This window comes from Sarcophilus harrisii, chromosome 3 (genome assembly GCF_902635505.1).
Source record: "Sarcophilus harrisii chromosome 3, mSarHar1.11, whole genome shotgun sequence".
Classification (NCBI taxonomy): domain Eukaryota; kingdom Metazoa; phylum Chordata; class Mammalia; order Dasyuromorphia; family Dasyuridae; genus Sarcophilus; species Sarcophilus harrisii.
This window is the reverse complement of record NC_045428.1, coordinates 270,074,922-270,089,452: the sequence shown is the minus strand read 5'-3', so window position 1 is coordinate 270,089,452 and position 14,531 is coordinate 270,074,922. Positions and strand designations below refer to the sequence as shown.

The 14,531-nt window shown below is 35.9% G+C and overlaps 1 protein-coding gene across 1 annotated transcript in view; it reads left to right on the top strand.

Moving 5' to 3' along the window:
• The window catches only part of PTCHD1 (patched domain containing 1), a 62,192-nt gene extending 48,007 nt beyond the window's left edge, over nucleotides 1-14,185 (top strand). Inside the window, exon 3 of the mRNA XM_003763499.3 lies at nucleotides 12,411-14,185. Coding sequence (XP_003763547.1) covers nucleotides 12,411-14,065 — 1,655 coding nt within the window. The 3' untranslated portion in view covers nucleotides 14,066-14,185. The remainder of the gene's footprint in view (nucleotides 1-12,410) is intronic.
• Nucleotides 14,186-14,531: the final 346 nt, after the last annotated feature.

Here is a 14,531-nt window from a genome sequence, read left to right as displayed (position 1 = left end):
TTTCCTTCCAAATCCAGTAACTATCTTGGAAAGAGGGAACAACAATCGTTCCTTCAGAAAAAATTCTGGACGTAACTTAAGTAACAGTAGGATTTTATCTATTTAAATATATTTCTCAATTTTAAGTCACTCCTACAGAAATTGTTCCTGTTAAATCATTTCAGTCAAGTCTGACTCTTTATGATTCCATTTGGTGTTTCTTGGCAAAGATACTGGAATGGCTTGCTATTTCCTTCTTCTGCTCATTTTACAAATGAGGAAATTGAGGCAAACAGGTTTAAATGATTTGCCCAGGATCGCACAGCTAGAAAGTGTCTGAGTATGGATTTGAACTCAAGTCTTTCTAATTCCAGGCCTGATTTTCTACCTACTATACCACCTAGCTATACAATTTTAGAGGTTTTTATAAGGTAAATATAAATTAAAAGCGGGCAATGTAATAGGAAAATGAAGGGAAAGAATAAAGTTACTCAATGAGGTCAGTGGTCCCTATAAAAATAAAACTACAGGATTTAGAGCTTAAAGGGACCCCAGAGATCATGGGATCATAGAATCATAAATTTAGAGACTGAAGAGAACTTAAAGGTCATTCATTTTATCTATTAGGAAACTGAGGCCCAAATTTGTCCAAAGTTATATAAGTAGCACAGATGAAATCTGAGCTCAATCTGTCTGGATTCTAAACCCATGCTTCCATAATAAGGACAAGGAATGTCAGCACCACATATAAAGCATCTTAGGGTGTAACCAATGATCTAAAGAACAACATAACAATTTTCAAAAATTTCTTTAAAAATCCTAATCTGTATAATCTTCTTAAACACTTAATCACAACTGCCTTTTTCCTCTTGTATCCCCAATGATTAGCACAGTGCCTGGCCCTTAACAGGGGCCTATTTACTTATTAACTAATCATAAAAATAATTGCAGTAATACTAAGTATCTTTTACTTAACATTGTCTTAAGTAGGACAGAGGGAAAATATTAAAATAAAATCAAACTATCACTTGCCACAACTTTAAACTGTTTGAGAAATATGGAGCTGGTGACTACTGTCAGAGTTACAGTCAAGAGAAATCTGGCACTTGCAGTAAGAAACAGAGGCACTGCGGGGGCCTCAAACTCCCTCATTTGCAATTTGTGAAGAAAGCTGTGTTCATTGATTAGATAGCCGTTTTTCCTGCTGAAAATCAGTATGCAACTTTTCTGTACATTTTCCAGCCTGAGTAGATCTCAAATTACTGAGTCACAATGTGAAGCGATGTTACACATTTTAGTAGTTTAGGCCCATTTGCAATAAATACTATGCCACAATAGAATGGGTGCTTATGCTCATAAAGACAAATAAGCCCATATTGAAGGTGGTTCAGAGTCAGAATTTCATAGCTAAACTGATTCTCAAAGAGTGATATTAAAATGAAATATAAAGGCTCTAAATTTCTTGTGTCACCTGAAACTCAACAGCATTTATTAAGCACCTACTATGTCTTAGGCACTAGACATAGAAAGACAAAAAATGATATAGTCCTAGATTTCAAGGAGTTTACATTCTACTGGGGGGAAGGAGGGAGGAAGCGAAGAAAGGAGGTGAGTAACATATAAATAAATAAGTAAATACTAAATATATGCTAACGTCCCAAAACTTCTAGGTTTTTAATCTTACTAAAAGATTTTGTGTTCTTAATTTTTGAAGTTAGGTGACTCAGTGATAGAATGAATGCTGGACTTGGAGTTAAAAAGGCTTCAAACCCAACTTTTGTGACTCTGGGCAAGTCACTTAACACTTTGCCTCAAGTCTTTCTTTGTAAGATGACTGGAGAAGAAAATGGCAAACTATTCTCTTATCTTTGCTAAGAAATGACCCAAATGGGGTCACAAAGCACCAGACTAAACTAAATAATTTATGTGGTAGCACTGAAGCAGAAACCTATTTCCTTTTTTGGATCCAGCTAGGTGGAACAATGGATATAATGTTGAACTTGGAGTCACAAAGATATGTGTCTAAATCTTGTCTGAGATACTTTTGGTGTGGTCTTGGACAGATCATTTCCTTTTTCTTAACTTCAGTTTCTTTATCTGTAAAATAGGATAAAAATACTACCTACTACACAAGGTTATTAATGATGTTCAAATGAGATAATGTGTGTGCTAGTTTGCAAACCTTAAAGCACCCTGGAAAAAAAATACACACACACACACACACACACACACACACACACACACACTGTATGTCATCAGTTCTGTGCTGCAAACTTGGTTTGATAATGTTTGCCCAAGAAGATTTTGTGAGGGTTCCTGACACTTTTAGATCCCATAGCTAAAAAATGCATGAAAAAGGATCAGTAAAATTTATCACTTGACACAATTTTTGCAATTCTGCAGCGAAGGATAATTTGTTACCTTAAGGTAGATTACTAAGAATTCTCTGACTAAGGAGTAATTCTTTGGTAAGAAACAAAAGTGGCAAATGAATATGTATCCATGAGCTTCAGGCAAATTAATTCTGTTGTCATTGAGTCATTTTTTCAATTTTGTCTGATTTTTTATGACCTCATTTGGGTTTTTTTGGCAAAGATATTGAAGTGGATTGTCATTTCCTGCTGCAGTTCATTTCACAGATGAGGAAACTGAGGCAGACAGGATTAAATATCTTGCCCAGGATTACCCAGCCAGTAAATATCTGAGGCTAGATTTGAGTGCAAATCTTGACTCCAGGCCTGGCGCTATATCCACTGCAAATCACTTAATCTCTATTTGTTTCAGTTTCCTCCACTGTGAAATGGAACAATAATAGGATGTATCTCCTTGGGTTATTATGAGGATAAATTGAGGTAATATTTGCAAAGCATTTAGCTCAGAGCTTGGAATATAATGAGCTATATAAATGTTGATTATTATTATTATTATTATTATTAACTGAATTGAACTGAAAAATTTCCTCTTCCAGAGATGAACATAGATTTGCTATTTTGTCTACTCACATAAGCTTTTTCTAAAAAAGCAATTAGAATGTATATACCAAAGTACTATATTATGAAATATATTCATATCATAATGCCCTTTATATATATATATATATATATGAATATATATATATATATGATTCTCAGAAAAAACCTTGAGAGGTAGATAATATTATTTTCCCCATTTTACAAATGAAGTAACTGGGAAATTCATTGACTTGCCCAGAGATAATAAGTATCTGAGGCACCATTTGAATGAATGCAGGTTGAATTGACTTCAAGTTAAGCATACCATGTACTGTTCTACCTGTTATTATTGTTAGTCATTTTCAGCTGTGTCTGACTCAATTATGACCCATTCAGAATTTATACTAGAATGTTTTGCCATTTCCTTTTCGAACTCACTTTACAGATGAGAAAACTGAGGCCAAAAGAGTTAAGTCGTTTATCCAGGGTCACACAACTACTAAATGTCTGAAGGCTAAATTAGAACTCCAGGTCCAGCTCTCTTATCCATTGTACCTACCTGCCCACTATGACGCCTAGTTACCTATGAAGAAAAATCTCTGAATTAATTAAATCTATAAGAATTCAGGATATTATGTTGAGGTCACTGAAAGGAAAGCACTTTATAAATACTAGCTACTCTATGGGGAGAAAAATAAGTTTTAAGCTGATTTGGTTCACATAAATTACATTGAATTCTATTACTTTTCTCAGAGAATTTAGCAATTCTGTCTTTCCATATGAAATCTGACTCTGTTCTAGTTTCCTATAAATGGGTTTATTCATTTTTCCTTTTTAAATATTTTCACACTGAAACTGAAAGCATGGTCCATTGCCAAACCATCCCATTTCATCTTCCCATTTTATAAACCCTTTATCAACTGGACAAACTAAGGAAAAAATCATTGCACTTGTGTTGTAAGGGCAAATAGAGCAGAAAAATTCTCAAAAGATCTAAATATCCATGCAGTAGCTCTAATGTCTGTATATGTTCAGCAGATGTACTTAGCTTTGAGGAAATCTAGATTGACAAAACACACAGTAAGAAATTTTTCTCTTTATAAGAGCATGGAATTCCTCTGCCTTAGAAATTCGTGTATTTTAGAGCATATTTTTAAAATATAGTACTCCATTTGAAAAAAATCAATTTGCAAAACAACAAAAATAGGTATAGATCAGATCTGTGGTATAAAATAAATATATGATGTTGATACTTGATTATTTCTGAGTTTTTTATCTATATAGCCTAATGCTACCTTTCCAGGGCTACTTATCCAGTCAATTTCAAAAATTTGAGGATTTTTTTTTCCATTAGTATTCCATGCCTCTTCTCCCTCCCATTAGTTTGAGAGTATATATGTTAGTATACTACAAATTTTTGGAGGAAAAAGAGGAAATTGCAAACAACATGTATTAACATATATATATTACATATACATATATCATATATTAAGGTACATATATGTATGTATTCATGTGCATATCATATGAATATATATCACTACTTTTCACACTTTCTGAGTCTTTGTTGTTCATTCATTTGGGTCATATCTGATTCTTCAAGTCCTCCTTTGGAGGTTTCTTGGCAAAGATCCTGGAGTAGATTGACATTTTCATTCTTTATCCCATTTTATAGATGATGAAACTGAGGCAAACAAGATTAAGTGACTTGTCCAGTGTCACACAGCTAGTATGTGTCTGAGGTCCAGTTTTGAACTCAGGCCCAGTGCTCTAACTACTGTGCCTCCTAGATGCCTTTTTAAGTATACTAGTAGTAAAATGAATAAAATCAGCTTGCTTTTCAGATCACATGCCTGGAACAAATATATTCATTATTGTGGATGAAGAATCAAATATTAATATCTCATGCTAATCCTCATGTCTGAAATATTCTCCCCCCTCATCCCCATCTCCTGATTTACTCGGTTTTCTTTAAGTTGCAGCTAAAAGTTTTATTTTCTACAAAAAATCATCCTCCCCAGTGCCTTCCCTCTCTTGGTTACCTCCCCTTGTCTTGTTTGTGTATTGTTGTTTTCATACTGTTTTCCCCATTAGAATGTTAGCACCTTGAGAGTAAAGGCCATCTTTGCTTTTCTTTGTATCCTCAGCATTTAGAACAGTCCCTGGAACATAGCAGATGAGTACACTTAACAGTAAAGTCAAGTCAGTAAGTATTTATTAAGTGCTAAGAACTGGGAATATAGAGAAATCTGAAAATAGCTCCTACTCTCAACAGGCTCAACATGATGGGAGACACAACATAAAACAACTATGTACAAACAAGAGAAATAGGAGGAGGTCTAAGAGTGAAGGCATTAGCATTAAGGATGACTGGGAAAGGTTTCTTGATAAAAGTGGGGGTTTAGGTAAGACATAAAGGAAACCAAGGAAGGTAGAAGGCAGAGATAAAGAGAGAAATCCATGAAAGGAGGCTGCCAGTGAAAAATAAAGGAAGTTAGAAAATGTCCAGCACTGCTAGATAGCAAAGTATATAAAAAGAAAGCAGAATAAAAGACTAGAAATAGAGAAAGGGGCTAAGCTATAAAGCCAAATAAAGGATTTTCTATTTGATCCTGGATGTAATAGGGAGCCACTTGTGTTTATTGAACAAGATGGTCATTATTAAATTCTTTGACCAAAAATTATTTCTGACTCCCAAAGCCAGCCAGAGAATCAGTAGATGAATTAGCTTTAAAACCCAAGTCCCATTTCTCCTAGCCCCATAATATTTTCACTGGATTTGGTTTCAAAAAGTTTGCATTTGTATCCTGGCTACACTATTCATAAGCAGTGTAATAGAAGAGAAATTGTTTGACTTCTCCAAGTCACAAGTTTCTTTTGTTTAATTAGTAAAAAAAATACTACCTGCTATTTCTGTCTTACAAGACTATTGTAAAGATTATACAAGATAATATATGTGAATACTTTTTGTAAGGTTTAAAATATAAAACAAATATATTTATTGAGATGTTTTCTGGATAATCCAACATATACTTTTTTGCTGAAGCTTTATACTCTGATGCCTCACTATGAAATAGAGATAATCCTAGACGATCCTACCCAGGTGGAAAGTTCTATTATGGTGGCAGTGATAGTGTATATACGCCTTCATCCAAGGGCCTGCCTAGCTGAAAGTGGCTAATTATATCTATAGGTCTATAGCAGGCTTGTTGATACAAATATCGATTTTCTGCTATATCTTAGGATCTCTCCTCACCCAAACTTTGAGAGTAAAGAATATGAATCAGGGAAATGTTTAATGCCAGATTTTGAGTCAGAGAATCTGCATTCAAATACCAGCTCTCCCATTTACTACTTACATAACCTCCTCTTTCCTTGGCCTTAGCCTGTTATTCTGCAAGAGGAAGGAGTAGGCATTTTATCCAGCTCTAATTCTATAATCCATGGCCTGACTAAAAGGAGACATTTGGATAAAGACCCATCTCACTTAACTTCTCTTAGCCTCAGTTTCCTCAATTGTAAAATGACTGGTAGCTGAAACAGATAAATGCTAGGGTCCTTTTCATCTCTTACTAGTATAACTCTTTTATTCCATTAACTCCTTCTTATCCACATCAAAGTTTAGTCATTTCAATAATTGGATAATCTAAAAGTCCCTTTTATATTTGCCCTTAAAAAATTATCACAGATGCATTCTTAGCTGACACTTAAAGATATGAACAACACCCTATATTTTCAGTGCAACCCCACTCCCACCCCCTACATTGGCCAATTGGATCATTTAGAGCTGGATAAAATCTTAGAAGTCATTTCAATACAATGCCCCTTAAAAGGAGGAGTTATATGCACAACTTACCAAGGTAGTCAGTCAGGTTCCTCTAACTCAGAATCTAACACTTTTTTCCACTGAACCAAATTGCTTCCCAGGATCTGGCTGAAGAGAGGTCCCAGTATCCTGAAGAAAATAACACATTTACGTAAATGAGAGTTGGCTCAGTGTTGACTTTTAGACTTAGAAAGATTGGTATACTTTGTCCTGTAAGCCAAATCTGGCCTGCTGCCTGTTTTTTTTGGATGACCTAGTGAGCTCAGGGCTCAACTCAACAATGTTTTGTTTTGTTTTTTTAACATTTTTAAATATAGTTGGTTGGATTTGTTCTATGGGCAGAAGCTTACTACTTTTGTCATAGATTGACAGCTATATAGGAAACCAGACTTAGGTCTTGCAGGTATCCTAAGAATTCTGTTAAACTTACTATTCATTAGAATTTAGTGATATGAATCTATGCTTCTGAGTTCAGTTTAGAAACTGTTTTTCCTTGTTTACGTATGACTATCAGAGAAGGAATCACTTCATTTAGGACCATTACTGAGATATAGAGCCTTTTAATTCTAGGTCATTGATCAAATAATGGAGATCTGAAGAAGAGGTGTTTTTTTTTTATTTCTATCTAAGATTTCTCATTTTTTCACTGAATCTTGAATATAGTATGAAGCTTATTAAGAAGGTGTCAGCATCCCAGTTAGCAGAATTTCAGCAAGAGGTCGGTCATTCATTGAAAGGAGATGAGGACTCTGCAGCATAGGATAATGTTTTATGTACAGGGCAAAGGCCTCTTAACAAGATTAAGTAGGAAATTTGCCCATATCATTTCAGATCTATTAAGGCCACTATAATGTTAATATAATGAGCACTGAACTTGGAGGCAGAATACCTGGAATGGAATTGTGAATGTCATTTACTGACTGTATAAACTTGACCAGATTACCTCACCCTTTCAGAGGTTTAGCTTTCTCATCTATTATTTGAGAATAATAGCGAGGCAGTGTGGCAGAATGGACCTCAAATCAGGAGCCAGAATGTCCATGTTCAAGTTCCAACTGTGTCACTTACTGAATGACCTTAGGAAAATGACTTTACTCTGAGCTCTACTTTCATGTTTTGTAAAATAAGGATTAGCAAGGCTCTACCATATAGCACTGTTATCATGACACTGATAGAGGAAGTCTTCTCACTGGGATCTTCCTATAGCAATGAAATCACACATATGTGTGTGCATGTGAAATGTTGGGTAGATTTTTATATATTCATGCACATACACACATTTCTGTGTTTTGCAGACCCGTGATCTCCACATGTGCTACATACATACACACATATGTATGTTTATGCATGTGCACTGCCCTTTGATATTATTTTACTCTGTATACATATGTGTAGTATACATACAACATGCATTGTGTGGTTTATGTGTGTATATCATAGTACTCAGCAGAGCCCTGGGCATGGTCTGAGGAGGTAATGGACATACATGTCTGTGATGATGTCATTGTTATTGTTGTTTGTCCTTCATGCTTGAAGAGAACCAAATGACATCATGATGTCAGGGTCAATGTACACTGTGTCCAGCTGTGGCTGATCATACCAATACAAGCTTGGAAGGTTCTACTACAGGTTGGACACAGAGAGTCCATTTGACCATTTGGGAAGGAAATGTCTCTATGTGATATATACATATATAATTTTTGTGTGTATATATTTACATTTAATGTGTTTATCCAGACTTGTGATTCTTTGTGGGATCCTATAGTATAACTTGATCATACATGGGCATTTTTCCAATACATGTGTATATGTCTGTAGTGTATATATATAATGTATATATCTATGCATTAAGATATAGTAGTATTCAGCAAAGCATCATGATGAGTCTGAGAACATAATCTAGTTTAAAAAGGACATGGTGTCTTCCATACTTGTATACTCCAATACCATTATTTTTTTCTAATCCATTATGATGCTTGCAAGCCTTTGTTGCAAGTGTTTCATTAGCAGCAAAACCTGCATTGGCTTTTCTTCTTTCCTTTACCAAGCTGAACTCCAAGAAATAAGCTTCCCCTCTCATATCACCAACTTCCAGGAAGACTCTAAAGACTTCATCTGAGGAGCAGTTGGACTTCATTTGAGAATGAGGGCCTAGAAACTCTTTATGAAGAGAGGAAATTAAGAATCATGGATTTGGCTTATTGAAAAACTAATACATTGGATAAGTGAAATAATAGTGATGAGGGGATCTTGGAGAACAGATTGTCAGGGGGGAAAAAAGCCTGAATAATAGCTCAATTTCATTTTTAGGACCTCCCTTTGAACCTCCTCTGTTTGTTACCAAAAATAAAACAGCAAATGATGTAAAAAGGCTTTGGGAACAGACTCTCTTCTTTTTCCTTAATTTTATTTTAAAAAGCTCCTCTTTATGGAGACAAGAAGCCAAATTCTGCCCCAAGAGTTTACACCTCAAAGTTCAGTTTATTCCTTAACTGCCTTTTTTCTATTAACACATGCGCTATATATATAGACAAAAATTTTTTTTAAATTGAGGACAATTATCTGATGCTTGTGAAAATGCACAATATGAGACAAAAATTTTTTAAAATTGAGCACAATTATCTGATGCCTGTGAAAATGCAGGGTACTTAATATGCAGCAATAAGGATTTAGTGGAAACAGAATAATAACCTACCACCACCTTTCTTGTGCACGATGGGTTTCATTATATGCCCCAACTCATTTCATGTAATACTACAAATTTCCTTTTTCAGCTTAACTTCAAAAATTATACAACAGCAAAGCAAGAAATTAGTCCTTAAGGGTTTAGTCATATTTTTCTTAGAGTTTAATAGGTTACAGTTTATGTAAATTATTCAGGAAAAAAGAAGCAATCACAGATAATGTCATCATCAAAAAAATTACACTAATAAAAAGATGAACATCATTACTAAATTAATTATGTTGAATTAAGAATCATAAAACCCAATAAATGAATATAACTTCATTACTATAATTATGGGTTCAATTCCTATCCCTCGCCTATATTTAATGGCTCAAACTGGTTTGCAGTTAATTTTTTTAGTTAAAAAAAATTGCTCATGGTGAAGTTATTTGCATTTAAGTATGCCTTCCTTTGACTTTTATTTGCCAGAGCACTAGGTTCATACAAAACTTCTTCCAATCTCCACAACTTGGAGGCACTACAGAGTTAAGTCTTTCTTTTTCCTCACTGGTTGATGATCATTTATTTTTAAACAAAGGTCACTGTCTTTTCAGAAGGCCACATTTGAAATAAGCTTAATAGTTTTCCCACTGAGACTAGAGAACACAACTATTTAAAACATAACAGAATGTCATTCCCTGATTGTAGTTTTTACTTTATGTTCGGGGAGGCTCATGCATGTGGTTTAATAGAGGGCACAAGGCTAGTTATCAGATTGATGCTCTTGACCTGCCCCTAGAAAGATGGCTGTTAAACAGTGCTGGATAAATTAAGATAAATAACAAATTCCTCTGCAGAAACAGATCTGTGTCACGACTGTAAAACAAGTGTTGGTGTTTTAAGTCAGGATTCCACAGTCAGACTATAAATACTGTCCTGGGCACGAGGGGCAGACTCAAACTTTGTTATTGTACACGGAAGGTGATGACTCATTCCACTCCACACTATGCTTGACTGGAGATTTTAAATTCCTTTTTAAAAACAAGACTATTGTACCACAGGGTAAAGATTTTATTATCCTCAATAATGGGATTGAATATCCCAAGGCATGGAAGCATAAAATTAGATCTGTTGATCCTAGTGCAAAGTCTGAGGGTTATTTCCTACTGGAACGGGGCACTGGGGTAGCTATGACTGGCACTTGAGTAAAATTGAAGGGGCAGGAAGAAAAGTTTGAGAGTAGAAAGGAATCAGTCACTACATACTAAATACATCCTTCCCAGTATTGCCAATGGACTAATGAGAATGGCAAAGAATTTATTGAACTCTTGCCTTGGCTTTATCTCTCACTGGGTCAGGTTCCCTTGCCAGATGCAAAAAGAAGCTCAGAATATTATTGCCTGTCCAATACAGAGTCTGTGGGTAATTAGACTTTGTTTTGAAAAATAAAATCTTTTAAAATGGGATGCAAAAACTAAACATTTACATAGTACATTTTTCCTGGCTCACAAAATTGTTGTGACAAAAGCACTTTGGGAGCCCTAATGTACTATAAAAACATGGTTTTTATTATTGCTATTATTGAGGTAATTAAATTATATGGAAAGCATATATAAGTAATTATCATTATATATCTTAGCATATCATTTCAATAAGTATCATTTTTTTTATTAGGAAAGTCAGTATGGAGAAGAGTTGGCCTCCAAATCAGCGAGACCTAACTTCCACTGTTGTCTCTGATTAAGTCACTATAACTCTTCTAATGCCCCAAGCAACTTTCTGCCACAATGAATGGACTAATGCAGGTGTGCAGGTGAATTAGTGCAAGTGTGGATCTGATTTGATCAAGAGAATTTTCTGAATGGTTATTTCCTATTTCACTGAAATCAGAGGTCCTTTCCAAAAGAATTTTTTTTGGTACAGGTCTATAAAATAGTACCACAAAGATAGTTTCAAAAGCATATACTCAGTAGCCCCATGACATAGTGGGTAGTGTGCCAAGATGGAAATCAACAAGATTGAGGTTGATTCCCACCTCAGATATTTAGAAGCTCTGTGACAGGTTGTGCTTCAAGCAAATTCCTCAAAATTAATTGATTCATTTATAAACCAGATAGAAAATACACTGGTAGAGGGAGTTTTCACACACATCAGGAGGTTCCCCCATACAGATAAAATTATAGATCTTTCACTTTTTGTGTTTATTTGTATTAATACAAAGATGAAAATAGCTTCAGCCTATTTCATTTTAAATACAAATAAAAATTTCACATTATAAATCTTATCCTTTTTTGCCACCTTTTAATTTTGATTGGATTCATTTACATTTATTTTGCTTCGATAGCATTTTTTATTTACAATTTCCTGCTTCATGGCATTTGAGGAAAAACAAAAGAGGTTGTAAAGTTGATAGTTTACCTATCCGGATCTCAGATGAAATCTAGGGCCTCAATTCTCAGAGAAGTCCAGCCCTAGGCAATTTTCTGTGAGAGGTCACATGGATACTAACCTAAAAGATCCTGCCCATTTTGACTCTACCTGCTAATTTGCAGTAATAATGCACAGGGTAATAAAATCAGACATCCTTTAATGTGGAAATCCCAAAATATGAGAAAAAGTTAAATATTGTCTGTATTGTGCAAACAATTTAATGGTTGGTATTGATTATGAAAATCCTTCTGGGTCCCTAAAGAGGTAGCTTTCCCAACTTCCATTATAGTTGTTACTGCTGCTGTTTTTGCCAGAATAAAGTACCAAGATATTAGTTCCCCTCCCCTAACGTTTCCATAACTAATGGGAGTTTTATAAATCATTAAAGTTCAGGACTATTTTCCCTTTACAAAAGTCTTCTGTTTGAGCCTCTCATCTTTAAAGTCAGTTATCCTTTATTGCCTTTGCCTTGTCCTCTTCCAAAGTTCAAGTCAGCTCCTTCCTCATTTCAAGGATAAATACTTTAAACTCTCACTTTGATCTTTTTTGCACCCCCCAGGTCATGGATTATACGGGACTTTTGAAATGTTATCCTCCTGGAGGAAAACTAGAGAAGACCAACATGTTAAAGAGAGAACTGCAGCTGTCTATGCAGACTCCATGCTCTCCTTTTCTCTCACCACTGCCATGTACCTGGTCACCTTTGGGATTGGTGCCAGCCCTTTCACTAACATTGAAGCAGCCAGAATTTTCTGCTGTAATTCCTGTATTGCAATCTTCTTCAACTACCTCTATGTACTCTCATTTTATGGTTCCAGCCTGGTGTTTACTGGCTACATAGAAAACAATTACCAGCATAGTCTCTTCTGCAGAAAAGTCCCAAAGCCAGAGGTGTTGCAAGAGAAACCTGCCTGGTACAGGTTTCTTCTGACGGCCAGATTCAGTGAGGATACAGCAGATGGAGAGGAAGCAAACACATATGAAAGTCACCTGTTGGTATGTTTCCTCAAACGCTATTATTGTGACTGGATAACCAACACTTATGTTAAGCCTTTTGTAGTGCTCTTTTACCTTATTTATATTTCCTTTGCCTTAATGGGCTACCTGCAGGTCAGGGAAGGGTCAGACCTTAGTAACATCGTAGCAACGGCAACAAGAACCATTGAGTTCACTACTGCCCAGCAAAAGTATTTTAGTAACTACAGCCCAGTGATTGGGTTTTATATCTATGAGTCCATAGAATACTGGAATACAAGTGTTCAGGAAGACGTACTGGAGTATACCAAGGGGTTTGTGAGGATATCTTGGTTTGAAAGCTATTTGAATTATCTTAGGAAACTCAATGCATCCACTGGCTTGCCCAAGAAAAATTTTACAGACATGTTGAGAAACTCCTTCCTGAAAGCCCCCCAATTCTCACATTTTTCTGAGGACATCATCTTCTCCAAAAAGTTCAACAATGAGGTTGATGTCGTGGCTTCCAGAATGTTCCTGGTAGCCAAGACCATGGAAACCAACAGAGAAGAGCTCTACGATCTCCTAGAGACCCTAAGAAGACTTTCTGTCACCTCTAAGGTGAAATTCATAGTATTCAATCCATCCTTTGTGTTTATGGACCGATATTCTTCCTCTCTGGGAGCCCCCTTGCAGAACTCCTGCATTAGTGCTTTATTCTTGCTCTTCTTCTCTGCGTTCCTGGTGGCAGACTCCCTAATTAATGTTTGGATCACTCTAACTGTTGCCTCAGTTGAGTTTGGAGTTATAGGTTTCATGACATTGTGGAAAGTAGAACTGGACTGCATTTCTATGCTGTGCTTAATATATGGAATTAACCACACAATTGACAACTGTGCTCCACTATTATCAACATTTGTCCTGGGCAAGGATTTCACAAGAACTAAATGGGTCAAAAATGCCCTGGAAACGCATGGGGTAGCTATTTTACAGAGTTACCTCTGCTATATTGTTGGTCTGATTCCTCTTGCAGCTGTGCCTTCAAATCTGACCTGTACACTGTTCAGGTGCTTATTTTTAATAGCATTTGTCACCTTCTTTCACTGCTTTGCCATTTTACCTGTGATACTGACTTTCCTACCACCCTCCAAGAAAAAAAGGAAAGAGAAGAAAAATCCTGAAAATCGGGAAGAAATTGAGTGTGTCGAAATGGTGGATATGGATAGTACCCGAGTGGTTGACCAAATTACAACAGTCTGACTGTGTCTATTTTTTGCTTTTTTCACCCTAGGTCTTATTGAGAGCAAAGAGATTATGTTGACAAAATGATTAGTTTGTTCTCTCTCTCTCTCTCTCTCTCTCTCTCTCTCTCTCTCTCTCTGTTTCTCTGTCTGTGTGTGTGTTTCTCTGTCTCTGTGTCTCTGTGTCTCTGTTTCTCTGTCTCTTTGTCTCTGTCTCTGTGTCTCTCTCTGTGTGTCTCATGTCTCTTGGTCCTTCTGTTTTCTGTCTCTTTTCTCTGATTCTGTCTGTGTATGTGTGTATGTCTCGCTCTAAGTATCTGTCTCTGTGTCTCAGAAATAAGTATATCCAAAACAGTGGAGGGAAAGGGGAAATAAGCATGTCATGTTTGCGGTCTCTAAAATAAAGGGATGTTATCAGAAAGAATATACACGTACACACACTAACACATGTACACACACATCACATGCACAGACCCATGCATGCA